This window comes from Hyla sarda, chromosome 4 (assembly GCF_029499605.1).
Source record: "Hyla sarda isolate aHylSar1 chromosome 4, aHylSar1.hap1, whole genome shotgun sequence".
In the NCBI taxonomy this organism is placed as follows: Eukaryota; Metazoa; Chordata; class Amphibia; order Anura; family Hylidae; genus Hyla; species Hyla sarda.
In genome coordinates, this window is record NC_079192.1 from 277277749 (window position 1) to 277297890 (window position 20142).

General features: G+C 40.5%; 1 protein-coding gene across 2 annotated transcripts in view; it reads right to left on the reverse strand.

Moving 5' to 3' along the window:
• Positions 1-20142, reverse strand: part of PLEKHG7 (pleckstrin homology and RhoGEF domain containing G7) — an 83290-nt gene that overhangs the window by 22103 nt on the left and 41045 nt on the right. For both annotated transcript variants that reach the window (XM_056569385.1, XM_056569384.1), the window contains exons 5-12: positions 17583-17710; positions 16305-16345; positions 15529-15627; positions 14525-14674; positions 10307-10402; positions 8010-8111; positions 4019-4132; positions 675-849 (exon numbers count right to left, since the gene is read on the reverse strand). In XM_056569385.1, the coding sequence (XP_056425360.1) occupies positions 675-849; positions 4019-4132; positions 8010-8111; positions 10307-10402; positions 14525-14674; positions 15529-15627; positions 16305-16345; positions 17583-17710 (905 nt within the window). The remainder of the gene's footprint in view (positions 1-674; positions 850-4018; positions 4133-8009; positions 8112-10306; positions 10403-14524; positions 14675-15528; positions 15628-16304; positions 16346-17582; positions 17711-20142) is intronic.

A 20142-nucleotide genomic window follows, 5' to 3' on the forward strand; every position in this document is an offset into this window, starting at 1 on the left:
TAAATTCTCTCTGATGACACCTGTCTCGGGAAACACCCTCTTCTAAACTGGGCATTTCCCAAGACAGGTGTCATCAGAGAGGATTTAGACAGAAAAGAACAACCTTAACTTCAGAAGCTCATAAGTACTGAAAGGATTAAGATTTTCTAATATAAGTAATTTACAAATCTGTTTAACTTTCTGGAGCCAGTTGATATATATATATATATATATATATATATATATAAAAAAGTTTTTCCTGGATAACCCTTTAATTTCTGGCAGTAAGCACATGTGTAGTCTCTTTGCAGTCTGTTTGCTTTTGGCTCTCTCTAATAACTGTACCTTCCATCTCAATGACACCCCTTACCTATACATAAACTTTGATGGGGAGCATGTTACCTGATTCCATAGTGAGCTGCCAGTCTGTCTTGTAAACGCAAAAAGAAATGATTGGATATCTAGAAGTTTTCTTAGATTAATACCAGGATTCATGCATGGGGTCAATATGTTAACTATTATAGCTGTATTGTTCTGATATTGCAATTTAGGCTCCAGGTAGAACTCAAGCAATGTGGTGACATTATTTTCTTTTAGCTGCAACTGGGGTCAGCAGCGTCAATAAGAAGAGTTGTCTTGGTATTGTGTGTGACATATGCTATATACAAGCCAGTAAAAAAAGATTCTGGACTTACTTATAGAACTTTCAACTTTCTCCTTCATTGAATAGATGGACACTTTCTCTGCAGCATCATTACTTTTTCTCCATATGTTCTTTAGGAGCAGTGGATATCTGGTGAGTCGATGTAACGGTGCTACCAGCAAATCGGTGAGGTGCAGCCGCCTACACTGTTCCTGTTGTTCACACCACTACAAAAGCACAAAGGGAAAGGATATTGATCCAAGAACTAATGTCTGAGAAGGGAAGCAACTATTTATGAAAAGAATGAAATAATTGTACCAAGGCTTGGTTCAAAACAACAGCACGAGGATATGTAGCAAATAGTATTATCAGGATCGCATACAATGCACAGATGGATGACTAATAGGGAATATTGCGTTTTTGGAATCTGCACTTCCCCTCTAAGGTTTTTGTAACTGTTCTTTAAAATAAGTAGCACTTTCTGTCTCTAAAGGGGGTTATCCAGAGTATATGTTTGAAAAATGTAATGACATTCTGGAATAAGGATGTATTCACGCCTGTGCCTCCGAAATACCAGAAAATAGCACAGCATGCTGCGAAAGTCAATATAGAAAATGAACCAGCTCACCGCCTGTAGATGTTGTATGATAGGAAGGAACTTCAGGTGATATAGGAAGCATGGAATACAGGTCCAAGCCGCAAATCTTGGTATGAACAGTATCCAAAAAGCAAAAGGTGCAAAAAATGCAAAAAATTCCAGCTCCCCAAAAAATCTGTAAAATCCAAACATTTATTAAATCATATTAAAATGATACCCAAAAATAGTGGAGAATAAAAACAAGCAGAAACGCTGACGTGTTTCGAACCATATGGTTCTTAGTCATGGCATGGGAGCTGGAATTTTTTGCAATTTTTTGCACCTTTTGCTTTTTAGATACAGCATGCTGCACTATTTTACCTGCTAAAATGCTAGAGACCATGCCAGAAACTGAACAAACCCTGTTAGGCTAAGTTTCCACTTGTTTTTTTTTTTTCTGGCAGTTTTTGGTAATCTGTCACTGCAGTTTTTTAGCCAAAGTCAGAAGTGGATCCATAAGGGAGGAGAAGTGTAAGGGTGCGTTCACACGGCCATCTGTCCCCCCCCCCCATTTAGGTTCTGTTGTTGCTGCTTGTTAAACGGATTACAAATGGTTGTAAAATATCTCATTGATGTCAATAGGATTTTTTTACAACCCTTTCACATCCGTTTGCACCCGTCTGCACTTATTTCTGTTTTATTTTTATGGGAGAAAAGACGGTGCATGCATTATTTTTTCTCCTGTCAAAAAAATGGAAAAATAGGGAAAAAAAAAAAAAAAAACGGATACAGTAAATTTAACATTTAAGTCTATGGAAAACGGATGAGCCTTAAATGTCATCCCTTTGCATCCGTTTTTTCAATCAGTTTTTTGACCCGTTTTTACTTCTGAGCATGTTCAGAACAAAAAAAAATTTTTTGGGGGGGTTTATTAACTGAACAATAATGGATCCAAACGGATGCACTGTTTTTTGTTTTTTTAAAGTTTGTTTTTATTTTTGATGGAGAACAACGGGCAGGTCTAGACGGCCATGTAAATGCAGCCTAAGTCCTTCCTTTATATGTCCTATTCCTTTTGAATACATTTCTGGCTTTAGCTCAAAAACTGCAGTGGCAGTATTCCAAAAACTGCCAGAAGAAAACTTATCCTTGTAGTGAATGGTGGTCCATTGGGCGCCATTTGTCTATGACATGTAACTGATGTGCCAGTGCAGTTTCTTTCAAGAGGAGAACAATGGAAAATACAATGCAGGTGTGAACCCATCCTAAAAGAATAACTGCAGATCTGAAGTCTTCAGGGTATACAGCTGAATGTGAATGGCACTGCAGTGGGAAAGACAGCTTTGTTCTTTTGCAACAGTAAGGCTACATTCACATCACAATTTTGCCACACTGTTTTTAATTAGTTTTTGTTTTGGAAAAGGTATACCTCAGAAACTGACAAAACTGTATGCAATTGTATGCTGAGTACGGTTTCCATTGACTACAATGTTAGAAAATCCGTATATGGTTTTTAAAAAGGACACAAACCCTTTTAAAACAGAAAATAGGACAGAACCGGACACAAAACCGTGGTTGACTACAGTTTTGTGCATGGCAAAAAAACGAACAAAACCGTACAAGTACAAAAACTTACACAACCGGATACATCTTGTTGTGTATGTTTTTGTATGTAGGTCAATGTATACAGTTTTCAAATACAAAACTATATGGCAAAATCGTGATGTGATTGCTCCCTTTTATGGTTAAGTTTAAAGGGGTACTCCGGTGGAAAACTTTTTATTTATTTATATATATATATATATATATATATATATATATATATATATATATATACACACACACACACACACACATACACACACACATATATCAACTGGTGCCAGAAAGTTAAACAGACTTTTATATTACTTCTATTAAAAAATCTTAATGCTTTCAGTACTTATTAGCTGCTGAATACTACAGAGGAAATTATTTTCATTTTGGAACACAGAGCTCTCTGCTGACATCACGAGCACAGTGCACTCTGCTGACATCTCTGTCCATTTTAAGAACTGTCCAGAGTAGGAGAAAATCCCCATAGCAAATACATGCTGCACTGGACAGTTCCAAAAATGGACAGAGATGTCAGCAGAGAGCACTGTGCTCGTGATGTCAGCAGAGAGCTCTGTGTTCCAAAATGAAAATAATTTCCTCTGTAGTATTCAGCAGCTAATAAGTACTGAAAGCATTAACATTTTTTAATAGAAGTAATTTACAAATCTGTTTAACTTTCTGGCAGAGCCAAAGCGCTGCCTTCGGCAATCTCCGGCTCTGCCATAGAGATGTATTGAAGGGGCGTGTCGGCCGCCGCTTCATGCGGAGGTCGACACCCGCTATCTGGGAGCCTGGCCCCATACAGAGAGATCGCAGGGGGCCCCAGCGGTCGGACCCCCCGCGATCTCAAACTTAGCCCCTATCCTTAGGATAGGGGATAAGTTTTTCACCACTGGACTACCCCTTTAAACATAGCTCTTGTAACATGGCAGCAGCAAGAATTAAAGAAACAAACAAAATAAGTCATAGATATGTATTAACATCTTTTGATACTAAAGAAAACAACACTAACTGAATTGCATTCTCAGAGGGAGTTTTATCAATAAGATTTTTTCATTTCAATTTATAAAATCTATTTTTTACTGAATAAAATAAGCTGACTCATGGAGTATCACTTATGATAAATTAATAAAAAGACTAAGGCCAAAATAACCTGGAGATCTTAGCTATCTTCTATATCCCTGACTCAATAACATTTTTTACACTTAAAACAGATATATTACTTTTATATATGCTGCAAAATCTTCTTTTTGCTTTAGTGTCTCTAGGTAGATAATAGCGGATGTGTAATTCAGGCAGTAGATCTGATGACTTAAGCAGAAATTATCTTTGAAATACTGAAACATAAAAAAAAAAGAAGAAACTTGGTTATAATCCGAGCAATGTTCTGGATAAATTCTGCAAATCGTATGGTATATCTTACAGTTGCACTGGTACTATTTGTGTGTTCCATCTTTTGCAGCACCAGCATGGGTGGAATGAAACCCTATACACCCTGCGCATTGAAATCATTGGATTTTCTGTATAATGCATAATCTCATAATATATATGTATAACAGCGGGAGATTTATTCCACAGATACATGCCTGCCTTATCATACAATATAACATGTTGACTGCTTCCAGGAGTCACTGGGATGCAGTATAAGCAGTAACAGTAAGCTCCTAGGAGCTCTCTAGTGGTGGCTAAAGGCAGCTAGAATTGTATTATTTAAAGGAAAACAGTCATTCAGTTCACCCACATCAAACCCATTACACTAGGTTACAGTGTGGGTGAACAGGAGACTGATGAGGGGTCAATAAGTTAAATACGTACCTGTCGTCCTGAGCTGTGTCCCTCCGAAGATCCTCTTCTATCCCTGCTGAATTGTGCACTGGAGGTGGGCCCAGAGGGTGAATTTGAATATTCATTGGTGGTGCTGGTCACGTGAGCGCTCAGTAGGCGCAAGCACTCACATGACCAACGCCAATGAATATTCAAATTCCCCCGACGGGTTCGCCTCCTGTGCACAATTCAGCGGGGATAGAAGAGGATCTTTGGAGGGACACAGCTCCGTACTACAGGTACGTATTTAACTAATTGACGCCTCATCGCTCTCCTGTTCACCCACACTGTAACCCAGTGTATTGGGACTAGTGTACGTGAAAAGGATGACTGTTTCCCTTTAATGGGAACTTGTCAGGTCCCCTAACCACTATAGGCCATGCCCAGGAATGGCAAATTCAGATGCTCTGCCAGTAAGCTTCCTTTAATGCCGTACTGTATTAAAAAAATATCAACAACAGTATTTCTGCTGCCGAGTAAGTAGTCCTGGAGGTGGAGCCACATCGCATGTAGTCATGCTACCCCCGCCCTCCTCTCAGCTACTCAGGGTTGACTAAGTGTTTGAAGTTTCATGCAAAGCCCAGCACTTGGTGTGTTAGTTGAGCAAGAGAAGCTGGGTGGTAGGCAGTGGCAGGGTGACTACATTCCAGGACTACTTATCAGGACTACTTATCAGGACTACTTATCCAGTGGCAGGGAACAGTGATTAAAGTCGTTTTTTTTTTCTTTTTTAGCATTGTCCAGCATCAGAGAAAGCTTATGGGTAGGCTCTCCTGACAAGATTCTAACTGTTCTTTGTCTCTCTATAAAATTAAAGACTGCTTGTTGAGCATGGTGTTTATACATTTTTATTGTATTATTTTTATAAATATTGCAGTGAATGATAAGTTGGGATACTGATATGCTATAAATAAGGTATGCTGAATTTCCTTCTCGCCTTCTAATAGCCATAACGCTTTAAATTTTCCACCTACAGACCCATATAGGGCTTGTTTTTTGTGCCACCAATTGTACTTTGTAATGATATCACTCATTTTACCAAAAAATCTGCAGCAAAAAAAAAAAAAAAAAAAAAAAAAATATATATATATATATATATATATATAGTCACCCCCCGACCTACGATGGCCCCAACATACGATCATTTCAACATACGATGGCCTCTCAGAGACCATCGCATGTTGAAGGCAGCATCAACATACAATGCTTTTTTATGTCGGGGCCATCACACAAACGGCTATCCGGCAGCACAGACTTATTCAGCTGCAGCCGGATAGCCGTTTATGGTGGCCCGCATGATCCGGTGGTGATCACTCATCTGTCCCCGGCGCTCTGGACCGTTCTCTTCAGGATTCCCTGCATCGCCGTCGCTCTCCTTCATCGCCATCACGTCACCGCGCACGCCGGTCCTTCATCCAATAGGAGCGGCGTGCGCAGTGACATGATGACACCGATGAAGAGCGACGATCCCAGGCAGCAGAGATGGTCTGGAGTGGCGGGGACACCCCAGGGACGCGGCGACAGCGATGGAGGGTGACATCCAGGGCAGCGGTGATGGTCCGGAGTGGCGGAAACAGGTGACTATAACTTCCTATACTTTTCATTGCACGGATCCCTCAACATACACTGTACAGTATTTGTGGGGAAAAATAAAAAAAAAACACATTTTGCTAATTTTGGGGGCTTCTGTTTCAACGCAGTGCAGTTTTCGGTAAAAATGACACATTATCTTTATTCTGTAGGTCCGCATGATTACAGTGATAACCTTATAACTTTTTGTAAAATGAGTATGCTTAACATTGTCCTCTTCTGATCCCTAGAACGCTTTTATTTTACTGTATACAGGAATATATGAGGGCTAAATTTTTGCGCTGTGATCTGTATTTTCTATTGGTTCCATTTTAGTTTTGATGGGACTTTTTTACCGTCCCATACATCATGGGTCGGGTAAGGGGAATATTACGTGGGCCTGCGGGTCAGGTCCAAGTCATAACCGGCAGATCCCCACGGCTATCAGCAGCTGACATCTGCCGGTAATGACAGACATTTGAGCTGTCTCAGATGTCCGTCATTGAAATAGTTAAATGGCATGATCAATAGCGATCACTGAATTTAAACATTAAATACCGGTAATCCCTGGGGTCTAGGGGACCCATCTGCAGCTTTGCGATGTAATCACGGCCAACAGATGGGTTGCCGGGGAAGAATGGGGACTTACCCATCCTTCCCGCTGCTCCGTGGATTTGCGATTGCCTAAGGCTGCCATAGGCAGCCCTTAGAAATTGAGTGCCGAAAACATAGATCAATGTAATGCAACAGCATACCAGAAACTGGTACCAGAAAGTTAAACAGATTTGTAAATTACTTCTATTAAAAATTCTTAATCTTTCCAGTTCTTATTAGTGGCTGTGTACTACAAAGGAAATTCTTTTCTTTTTGGATTTCTTTTCTGGCACGTCCACAGTGCTCTCTGCTGACTCCTCTGTCCATTTTAGGAACTGTCCAGAGCAGCAAATGTTTGCTATAGGGATTCTCTCCTGCTGTGGACAGTTCCTAACACGGACAGAGGTGTCAACAGAGAGCACTGTGGTCGTAACAGAAAAGAAATAAAAAAAGAAAATAATTTCCTCTGTAGTGTACAGCTGCTAATAAGTACTGGAAGGATTTCGATTTTTTTATAGAAGAAATTTACAAATCTGTTTAACTTTCGCATCAGTTGATTTAAAAAAAACTAAAGTTTTCCACCGAAGCACCTCTTTAAATAATGATGTTCCTGATGCTGCACGGTAAAAGGCGTAAACGCAAAAAAATTCCAAACGCCAAAATTGCTGATTTTTGGTCACATCATGTCCCTGAAAAAAACATAATAAAAAGTGATCAAAAATGCATATATAAGCAAAAGTGGTACTGGTAAAAACTACAGCTGATGGCACAAACAATAATCCCCAACATAGCTCTATAGGTGGAAAAATAAAAAAGTTATAGGGGTCAGAACGTGGCATTATACAAACTTTTTTTTTTTTCAAGTTTAATTTTTTTTTTTTTTTTACCTTAAAACAAAACAAAAATGACCCAAGTTTGGTATCATTAAAATCACACTGACCAATAGAATAAAGATAGCATGTCAGATTTGCCATATTCTCAACCCTGAAAAAAATATTGCCCCACAAGTTGTGCAATTTCATATTTTTTTTTTCAATTTTGCCTAACGTATACTTTTTTTTTATTGCTCTGTAATACATTTTATGATAAAATAAAGTCTGCCAATGAAACAACTTGTCCCGCAAATAAGAAGCCCTAATACAACTTTGTCAGTAATAAAATAAAAAAGTTATGGGTCCTATGTGCATCCCAATGTACATTAGCACCAATATTTACATATAAACTGACCTTTGTTAGTAAGTCTGCTAGTGGCAATGAGAAGGAAGATGCAGATCCAAGTTCTCTGCTTTTAATATTGTGAAACATGCTTGTAGCAAAATTTAGGCTTTCCTAAAAAACAGAAAAATATATATCATGATACATTCCAAAAAAAAAGTATGAAACAGTTTAAGTTCTGACGCCTTTGTTAAGCTCTTTTAATGGTTCTTATTAAAGTTTTCAAGCAGTAGTAAATCACAGTTCAATGTACAGGCATATAAACAACTGTAGTTGGTTATTAACTAAAGTTATTATTAGCCAACATATGGAAATTAGTATTCTAGTACATAAACATGTATGATAAACCTTGAAGAATTCCCATGGAATGAAACAATATGTTAGGACATAACAAGAACTTCCACTAAAATGACAACAAATACTAAAATTGACACTAACAATAGGGGGAATCTATCATTTTCTTTGTAAATCAAGTTCTTTTTACCCTTGTTTGTCTGGGCGTTCATCACAAATAGCAAAGTAGCGGAGATGGAAACAAGTTTTTAAGTGTAGTCCGGGGTAATGTGAGGTTGTGCCAAAATGTGAGAATTTGCTCCAATATATGTGAACATTTTCAGTTGCAGTTGATTAATCCCTGACCACTGAAAAAATCTTACCGTGCCATACTACCGTCAGCTTTTTGAGTCGTTGCGCAAATAATTGTGACCTTTTACCATTTGTGTAAAACTGATGATGAATTTCCCCCAATACTAAGATGCCTAGGTGAATGTCTAAAAAAAAAAGAACCGTGTAGTGCAGATGTAGATATGTATCTATGGAACAATGTTTATTAAATAGACAGGGAGTGCGCATATTTAGAGGATTCTGGTATGCATTTTGTAAAGGATTGCAGCAATGTGTATTGGCTGTGGGCAAACATATATTCATATTTTCAGTTTAATTTTTCATACAACCGTATCTAGTAGAGGTAAGTGTTTAGTTTTCCAATTCTCGGCTGTGGCTGTGAGATCAACAATTGTTTATATGACAAAGCATGACCCTAGGGTTTAAGTTGTGTTTCAATACCAAATGTAAGAAGGTATAACTCACACAATGTTGCCGAGCGCTCCGGGTCCCTGCTCCTCCCCAACTGACATTGCCGGCGGGGATGCGATTCGCATAGCGGGACGCGCCCGCTCGCGAATCGCATCCCAAGTCACTTACCCGTCCCGGTCCCCGGCTGTCATGTTCTGGCGTGCGCGGCTCCGTTCTCTAGGGCGCGCGCGCTAGCTCTCTGAGATTTAAAGGGCCAGTGCACCAATGATTGGTGCCTGGCCCAATCAGTCTAATTAGCTTCCACCTGCTCCCTGTCCATATTACCTCACTTCCCCTGCACTTATTTGCCGGATCTTGTCGCCTTGTGCCAGTGAAAGTGTTTAGTGTTGTCCAAAGCCTGTGTTCCAGATCTTCTGCTATCCACATTGACTACGAACCTTGCCGCCTGCCCCGACCTTCTGCTACGTCTGACCTTGCCTCTGTCTAGTCCTTCTGTCCCACGCCTTCTCAGCAGTCAGAGAGGTTGAGCCGTTGCCAGTGGATACGACCTGGTTGCTACTGCCGCAGCAAGACCATCCCGCTTTGCGGCGGGCTCTGGTGAATACCAGTAGCATCTTAGAACCGGTCCACCGACACGGTCCACGCCAATTCCTCACTGACACAGAGGATCCACATCCAGCTAGCCGAATCGTGACACACAATTGTTAGCCATGAGGGTAAAAGCAAAGGGCACTTTCAAAAAGTAGAAAGAAATGTGCCCACGTGACTGCACCCTTCTTCAGTATTTGTCTGAGGTATTAGAGAATATTTTTGCCAGTTTGTACAGTGTTGTACCGCCTAAACAGGAGTTTTTGGCAAGACTCATGATGGCTAGCATTAAAAGAACTCTTAAAGGGGTACTCCGCTGCCCTGCTTCGGAAGCTTCACTCCCCAGCGTCCGGATGTTTCTTGTTCCGAACGCTGCGTGCGGGCTTCTGTGTTCAGGGCCGCCCCTCGTGACATCACGCCCGCCCCCTCGTGACGGGTAGCGGAGTAACCCTTTAATACCATGCTCCTGTGCCTAAAACCACTGGTTGAGAAAACATGCTGTTGAGGTTTCTCTCCCATTTTGTGATATGGGTAAGGGTGGCCTCAGTAGGTGGAGAGGCAAGGGTTGAGTAAAAGTTTTCAATGCCTTTCTGATGCCTTTGTTTGTCATGAGGGATTGTAACAAACCAATTTATCGCCAGAACTTCCAAGAGTACAGATGCTTTCAAAGTAAGAAAACAACTTACCTGATTAAGCTCTTCCAAATTGGCAAAGAGTCTAACTGGATCCACATCCAATAGATAATCATTGTTCTGTAAGTGCTTAAGTGCGTGAAGAAATATCTATAACATTAAATAGAGAAAAAAATTGAAATATAATTAACATAAATAAATAAAAATATCAAACAAACAAACAAAATAATGGCCAATATTAATTAAAACAAATGTGCCAGGAATCTAGCACAATGTATGCAAAAAAAAAACACAAAACCCTTCTTTGCTGGATCCAAGAAATGGGGTGTAGCCTCTATAAAGGGAGTGTGGTAGGGTAAGAGAGGCGTGGACTAAATGTGCCAAAAATTTTGGCACACAATTATGGTTTGGAGAAAGACAACTAATAGTTGGTATATTTTTTTTTAAAAACTTCTGACCCGTCATACTTTTGATTGGCTTTCTGACAATCCATACACTGCTTGCATTGCTCGCTATGATGAGTAGTGACAATAAGAAACAAACGGGCACATCACTCAGCTAAGACACTGATTTTAAAACCTATAATAAATAGGATGTCCCTCAGAAGACACACAGGCTGCTCCCGCATGATGACTTAAATGGAGCTGAGCTCTAAAACCAGACACAGCCTGTACATAAGATTAGGGCTGTTTCAGAAGCATCCCCTTTAGGAGTATCTCTTTACAGTCAATAGTTAAATTAGTCATATATAATTAGTTCTTAGTTATTATGAGAAAACCGTAACAATCTCAAGAAAACTGTATTAGATTCCATATTAGATTCCAGATAATGAACACAATGGCCCTGATTTACTATTGTAAACCCAACCTGTTTTGTCACGTTGTACGCTAGAATTTGGCGCCAGGACCAGCGTTAGGCGGGGCAACCCGGGTGGTTGCCCAGGGCCCCCCTCCAAAAGGGGGCCCCTGAAAAGCTTTAGGGCATTACTTACACTACTACATTTTGCGCAAAATCGAAGAAAAATTGCTGTGTTTTTTCTGCGATTCTGAGCAAATCACGGCAAAATACAGTAGTCTTAGTATACCCCTAAAGCTGTCAATAGACAGCACTAATAGACTTACTATGGACCTTCTAGGACCTGTGATGACTCCTATAGGCTAGGATTCCTGATGATGTAATCTCAGGTCTTAGAAGATGCATAGTAAGTCTGTGCTGTGTATGGCCTCTGTGCAATGGATAAAAAAGAAGGTAATAGGGGAAAGCATGGGGGGGAGGGGGGGGGGGGTTAAATATTCACTTCCAGCACATATATGGCTGCCCAACCAGTGAGGAACCAGTAACAGATATTGTGGGGGGTGAATTAAGATGTTAACCCCTTGAGGACACAGCTAGTTTAGATTCTGACCCTATAACTTTCCAATTTTTCCCTATTCAGGGCTGCATGAGGCCTAATTTTTTGGCACCGTGATCTGTAGTACAGTAAGGACCATGAAGGTGGGCATTATTACACAGTAAGGGGTACAAAAGGGGCATTATTACAGTGTGGGGCTTTAAAAGGAAAACTATTACTGTGTGAAGAGAAAAATGAGCACTATTACTGACAGGGAGCACTCAGGAGATCACTGTTATAGTATATGTGGGTGCTATTACTGACAGGCAGCACTGAAAAGATCACTGTTATAGTATATGTGGGTGCTATTACTGATAGGGACCACTGAGAAGATCACTGTTATAGTATATGTGGGTGCTATTACTGACAGGCAGCACTGAGAAGATCACTGTTATAGTATATGTGGGCGCTATTACTGACAGGGACCACTGAGAAGATCACTGTTATAGTATATGTGGGTGCTATTACTGACAGGCAGCACTGAGAAGATCACTGTTATAGTATATGTGGGCGCTATTACTGACAGGCAGCACTGAGAAGATCACTGTTATAGTATATGTGGGCGCTATTACTGACAGGCAGCACTGAGAAGATCACTGTTATAGTATATGTGGGCGCTATTACTGACAGGGACCACTGAGAAGATCACTGTTATAGTATATGTGGGTGCTATTACTGACAGGCAGCACTGAGAAGATCACTGTTATAGTATATGTGGGCGCTATTACTGACAGGCAGCACTGAGAAGATCACTGTTATAGTATATGTGGGCGCTATTACTGACAGGCAGCACTGAGAAGATCACTGTTAGGTACATTCACACTGTGGAATTACTCAAATAGAATTCCACGCGGTGAACAATGTTCATTCTTTGCATGGAATTCTGCGAGTACTGCATAGCCGTCAATGGGGATGGCGTAGTGACCCGCGGTCCTACCACCAAAGAATTTTCAGCGGCAGCTACCTGACGGAATCCCCATGAACGGAATTCCGCGAACAGAGCTTCAGCAGTGGGAACATACCCCTATAGTATATGTGGGCGCTATTACTGACAGGTGGCACTGAGAAGATCACTGTTATAGTATATGTGGGTGCTATTACTGACAGGCAGCACTGAGAAGATCACTGTTACAGTATATGTGGGCGCTATTACTGATAGGTAGCACTGAGAAGATCACTGTTACAGTATATGTGGGCGCTATTACTGATAGGAAGCATTGAGAAGATCCCTGTTATAGTATATGTGGGTGCTATTACTGACAGGCAGCACTGAGAAGATCACTGTTACAGTATATGTGGGCGCTATTACTGATAGGAAGCATTGAGAAGATCCCTGTTATAGTATATGTGGGCGCTATTACTGACAGACAGCACTGAGAAGATCACTGTTATAGTATATGTGGGTGCTATTACTGACAGGCGGCACTGAGAAGATCACTGTTACAGTATATGTGGGCGCTATTACTGATAGGTAGCACTGAGAAGATCACTGTTACAGTATATGTGGGCGCTATTACTGACAGACAGCATTGAGAAGATCCCTGTCATAGTATATGTGGGCGCTATTACTGACAGACAGCATTGAGAAGATCCCTGTTATAGTATATGTGGGCGCTATTACTGACAGGCAGCACTGAGAAGATCACTGTTACAGTATATGTGGGCGCTATTACTGATAGGTAGCACTGAGAAGATCACTGTTACAGTATATGTGGGCGCTATTACTGATAGGAAGCATTGAGAAGATCCCTGTTATAGTATATGTGGGTCCATTGAATTCAACAGGATTCTGCTGCTCTGTGCACACACTGGAATTTCCGTGCTAGATGTTTACGACACGAAAATTCCACTTTCTGTGTCCGCACAAAGAAAGAATGTCAGCACAGAATGTATAGCTGTCTATGAGATGGCGCATTCCTGTGCAGTCCTAGCGTTGGCATATTATGTCTGTTCCCCCGCAGTTTGCGGAATATCCGCACAGAGATTCTCCATGTGGGCATTCCTTTGTGTGAACATAGCCTTATAGTATATGTGGATGCTATTAGGTAGCATTGAGAAGATCACGGTTTATATGTGTGCGGTGACTATCACTGTATAAAGAACAAGGTTGCACTATTTAGTTTAGGGCTACATGGCAAAAATGGGTCACACAGTCAAAGATTGCCATGTTGTTCTCCTTGAATCGTGCTGAATCTCAGCTAATGTAAGTAAATGTAGACACACGTAGAGAAATACAGCACAAATCAGTTCTTGCTCTTCAGGTCATTTATTTAACCCATAAAACAGCATCATAAAATGTATGGCTTATAATTGTTACGTTTCTCATGTTGTAGTCACAGCCATTTGGGGTTTGCAGCGCAATCTCATTTACTCGCATTAGCTGAGATGCAGCTCAATTCAGGGAGCACAACATAGTGAACTTTGGTCACACAATCTGGGGGGCCCCATTTAAAAATTTTGCCCAGGGCCCTGTTTGACGCATTGCCCCACAAATTGTTCCTGCACCAGAATTTGTGCCAATAAATGTAAAAACCCAACATCTCTCCATTTTACTCAGAACTCCCCCCCCACCCCAAAAAAAGGTGTGGCTTTTGGGGAAAGGGGCGTGGTCACATTTTCAAAAAATCCCAACATATTTGCTAAGGTTTCCACAGAAAATGTGTTGGATTTGAGCTCTGGAAAACCCCACAGATCAGAGCATGCATAAAAAAAAAACTAAATGTAGGGAGGAGTGCAAAACGTAGGGAAACATTAGTAAATACTGTGGAAAAATACTTTTGGGAATTAAAAATCACAAAGAAAACTACACAACACTCCAATATGTGCTAATACAAAATACCCATAATCTCTACAACATATTAATTGATAAACATCAAACTCACCATTTTAAGAACTAGTAGATGTTCCAAAAAGTAAGTACATTCAGATGTAAACAGTTCCCAGATAGATTCTAGTCTTTTTCTGTTGGAACCACTTGTTATCTGTTTATTCTCAATGGTCTGCATGTTTCTGAATTCATCCCATGTTTTATCCTATAGTTCCGATGGAAGATAAGTGAGAGTTTTGTGCTGATTTAAGTTATAACATTATGTATTATGCTAATGTTATTCTTAGAGCTATGCAAGTCTTAACCCACACACATATGCCTAAATAAGAACCTTCCAGAAGGGGAGGAGGAGTTTAGGCTAGTCCTGCCTCTCTACCAAAAGGACAGTTCAACCTCTATAGTGAGAAGATGTATACAGTGTGTTAGTCCAAGACAGAATAGGGAGGTAGCTCCTGCTAAGAAGTTGATTCGGGACACTTTCCGAGCCTAGTCCTATATCAGTGTGCAGCAAAGTTAAATTGGGAAGATGTTTAGCCTGTTAGGGTGATCTAAACAAGCACCTTATAGCTTATGTTAGGCCCCAGTGAAGCTTCTACATTATGGACCTACAAATCTATAGCCTGCCATTGGATTTTGCAGTACTGGTGAGACAAACAAGTGTCACTGAGCTGCACTGGAGACAAGCCGATGCATTTTCACACCTCTGAGCTTCATTGTGGGACAAGCAGAGCCGAACCTCCTGTCTTTGAGCTTTGCTGGGAACTATGAGCTAAGCAGTTGTCTACCTGCACCAGGAGAGAAAGCAGCAGTAAACAGGACTAAAGTAGAAGACTGACACAGCTCCATATTTGATAAGGAAGGAACACACCTCGGATAATCCCAGCAAAGGCTAAACCTGCCTGAATATGTGTTAAATAATTGTATCTAAAAGATGTGTGTCTACTGATCCTTAGTAAACTGTGGGCTATTACCTTTTCAAGTAATTGTTCTATGTCTGGATCTAAGTGCATACTACCATCAATGGCAAATCAATGGCCAAATGATATTACTGTACATTACCTTAATATTATAGAATTCATATTCAGTGAAATCTGGGACCTTAAACATTGATAGACAGCTCTCCAAATCATAACTCTGCTTCTGTTTGCCTTTGATGAACTATGAAAGAATAAATACACAAGGTCCAGCCATTAGCCCTTTATCCATAAGGCAAATAAAATGCTACAGCAGGCCACTTATTATATTCTATTCCAACTACTATAACTTACAACTGGCATCCCTCTTATCTTCAACACTACTACTCAACTGATTCATCTTTTCTCTTGCTCCATCAATGCCACTCCATTTTTTATTTCATATTCTTATACTGTATGCACTGTAAATCTCAGTACTGATCTCAAAATACTACCCCATTTACCGCTGGCACACATAATATCACATTCTCCTGTACGGGTCCCTGGCTACTTACACACCCTCTGCACGCTCCAGCCTCCACCTTCCTGGACGAGAGTAAGTGACTGTCCACAGTGATGTCCTGCCTCAGCCAGTGATTGGCTTAGCGGGCTAGTACTTGCTCTTGTCTAGGAATGTGGCGGAGAATGCTGATGGCAGTAAGTATCCAGGGCTCCATACAGGGGATCCCAGTGGTTGGACCCCTGCAATCAGACAGTTATCCTGTGGCTAATGGATAAGTTCAATTCAATTGTATCTGCTTCGTATTTTATGCAGCTCATTTTGCTACCATTGAAGTCAATGGGTACCAAATTCAGCTGCATAAAAGCAACCTAGAAAAATAAACGCATGTCTCTATAAATCACTGAAATGAAAATACTCACCGATGCTTTCTTAGAGAAAGGCCACTTTGGTTTCTTGGCATCTATTTAATAAAAAGAACTCAGTTTGTACTATACCATAAACACTAAATAAAATATTGGCTGAGTCTTAGGAATGGTATATAATGTGTGGTTAGTATGTATCTACAAACATACGTGTTTCTTTGCTTTTCATAAAAACACATTTGTTCATGTTTGGTTATTGTAATGGCTATTAATAGTAATACTGCCAATACACAATAAATATACTAGTTGCCGAAGTGGATTATTCGTTCCTTTTGGTGGAAATCTATCTAATGATTTTAAATCACACACTTGAACAACTAGAATATCATGTTGACAGATACAGTATTTCTGTCTGTTCAGCAATAGCTGACCCAGAAGCAAAGTCACTAATGTTTTTTTTTAATTATGTTAATACTTGGCTAAAATAAACTAACATGTTTTAAACTGTACCCAACATTAGTTACACCCAACATAAAGAGTTTATTCTCTATCCCAATGTCTTAATACAGGTTAAGAGTGGCATCGGTAGATCAAGCAGGTTTATGTTGTAAATTCAATAATTTATGGACTTGGCAAAAGAGAGTGCCACGTACATTCAACCTTAGGAACTTTGAACTATTGGCTCAGCTAAGCTGGCAATTTAACTCTGTCAGCATAATTGGAGAGGATTCTTAGCATACGTAAAGGGAATCTGTCATCAGTATACTCAAACTTACCTGTTGGTACACACCTGTATTGGAGGTGAAAATGATACTTACCACAGGCCGATTGCTGGCCCCATTTGCCTGTTATTCTTATTTGGTTAATGATATTCAACAGGCTTGGTGCACTGGTGGCATTCTAGGAGCACTCTGAGCAGGATGCGAGCAGACTTAACTAAGCAGCAGCCTTGACATCCGCATGCTTCTGGAACACCCCCGTACACCAAGCCTGCTGAATATCATCAACCAAACAAGGAGGAATAACGGGCGAATGGGGCCACCAATTGACCAGTGGTAAGTATCATTTTCATCATGACCACCTGTACTTCAAGCCTGTACCTACAGGTTAGTGTGGGTGATACTGATGACAGATTCCCTTTAAAAATGAATTATTAGCCCAAATTGGCATCATGAGAAGAACATGAAACTTAATCTATCATTTGAGCAAAATGGAACTTGTCTAAACATATTTTACCAACAGCTCAGACATTTTAAATATTTTGTCAATTTATTTTTGTAAGCGTGGAGAAAAAAAATCTGACACAAAATTGTGTTGATATGTACATATTCATACCACTGTTAGGAAGCCATGAGGCCGGATACATGTAATCAGAAGCACCATCTGAAACCAGAAGATCTCCCGGGAACACTTCCAGTCCAGGTATACTTAATACCACAGAACTACGTCTTCGCTCATACTTCCTTTGAAAACAGGACAAAAGATTATATCACTTATTTTTTTTTAACTCTAGCCACAGTTGTTTTTTAACAGATTAAATAAAAACAGTTCATGGTGACAATTATAATACACAATACTTTGTCATTTCAAACAACTGCTCTCCATGTCATAGCCTAGGTGATTTCAAACATACCATATTTGTAAATCACTTAATTTACCAAAAATATGTTCATACCGCAGAAAAACAGCTCTAAAATCTTGGCCAGTATGTGCTTCACTTCTCGACAATCTACTGTCCATTGCCTGGGTATAGGCTCAGTCTGTGTCTAGTAACAGAGAGACCAGGGTGGAACACATGATATGGGCATGAGGTTTGGTTACTGTTATGTAGAGGAGAGGGAAGAGAGCCTACTCTGTGTACCTACAATCTGTGAGCATGTCTCCATCCTCCAGAGGATCCATGCTTTGTCTGTAAGGTAAATCAAGGCTTCGTTTTCATCTCAGTGGCAACATCAGCAGTTCAGTGCATAGAGTAATCTCTTCCTTGCTGTGCTTACATTTTTCTTTTAGTTTCTTCTCACATAGCAAGAGCATTAGAAACCCCCCACATTCCAAGTATAGTACTGTACTGTGTAAGTCATCAGTCCAGCTCAGTGCCAGTCTGTTTAGTCCAGTACCCTTTAATCAGCAGTATTTGATAACATTGCAGTATTGACTATGTGCTGTGCTGACATTGCCCAGACTAGTATGGGAAAGTCAGAACCTGTTTTTGTACTGCTGGCAACAGCCCAGCTGTGGTTCCACCCCTCTGTAATGAAGAGAAATAGAAATAACTGTTCAACATGGAGGGGGCTCTTTAGGGCTTAATACCAGCAGTGAGAGCACAAAAAAAAAAAAAAAACACATTGTCTCCACTCTGAAGGGTTAATCTAACAAAACTGTGTTGGTTGTTAAAAATCTTTTGAAACAACAGGTACCCTTTAAGGACCATTGTGCAGATAAAAAGCTTATTATGTATTTTGGCATATTGATTGTCCTTAGTTCTATTGTCTTTCTTATTTGCCTTAAAGGAGTAGTCCAGTGGTGAAAAACATATCCCCTATCCTAAGGATTGCGGGGGGTCTGACCGCTGGGGCCACCTGCGATCTCCTGTAGGGGGCCTCGGCAGCCCATTGGAAGGGGGCGTGTTGACCACCGCACGAAGCAGTGGCTGACATGCCCCCTCAATACAACTCTATGGCAGAGCCGGAGTTCTGCCTTCAGCAATCACCGGCTCTGCCATAGAGTTGTATTGAGGGGGTGTGTCGGCCGCCGCTTCATGTGGTGGTCGACACCTGCTATCTGTCCAGCGAGCCAGGGCCCCGTACAGGAGATCGCGGGGGGGGTCCCAGTGGTCGGAACCCTCCCACCCCCCCCCCTTAGTGCCTGAGTTCACTGAGTTCAAAGCAAATATTTGAAAGTCCAGGTTTTCCATTAGGCTCTAAACTGGAAGTCATTTCTCCTTAGTTAATTCTCCCTGACTGACAAGTGTTAATTAACTTTAGACACAAAGCATTTCTTAGAATCCTTCCCAGCACAAACCATTTCCATCACTGGGGATTATTGTATATTCTTTATTTATTAAAATTCCAACTAAGATGAAAAGGACTAGGATTCTAGCTTTTGCTTGATAGCTTTTATGTTTGCAAAGTAAACTTGACATCTAAATTCTACATTTTATAACCATCAGTTTGCAGATTTGTTCCTTATAATGTTTTTGGAGTTTTATAATAACAGTTAATAGAATGTAACTTTTTGCTCATTGGCAGAGTATCATTGATAAGGAGGGTGAAAATAAGAGACAACACCTGTCCTCCAAACTGCTGAGATTCTGCCACCAATGCCTTCTCATTTCTCAAATACAGAGAAGACTGTCTTCCTCAAATTGGGCACACAATTCAATCTACCTATAAATTTAATTACGGACAGCTGGAGGGCAGGGGCAAATGTTGGCCAACTGAGATGGTATCAGTGTCTCATAATGGCGTCTTGCCTAGATGATGGTACACTGCTGCAGCATTGCTATTCCCACAACTGATTGCAAAAGCAGGATCCCAACACACAGGACTGCTCCTGCCCCCCACAGAGTGCTTTTGTCTGTTATAGGGGCTCTCTAATTTGTTAAAAATACAATACTGGTGTATTGTAAAGTTATAAAATTACAAAATGTACTTTAGTCATTGCTCATCTGCCTTAGGCTAGGTTTCCACTTGGTTTTTTTTCTGGAAGTTTTTGGAATACTGCCACTGCAGTTTTTGAGCCAAAGCCAGAAATGTATTCAAAAGGAATAGGACATATAAAGGAAGGACTTATACTTTTCCTCCCTTATGGATCCTCTTCCGACTTTGGCTCAAAAACTGCAGTGGCAGTTTTCCAAAAACTGCCAGAAAAAAAAAACAAGTGGAAACTTAGCCTT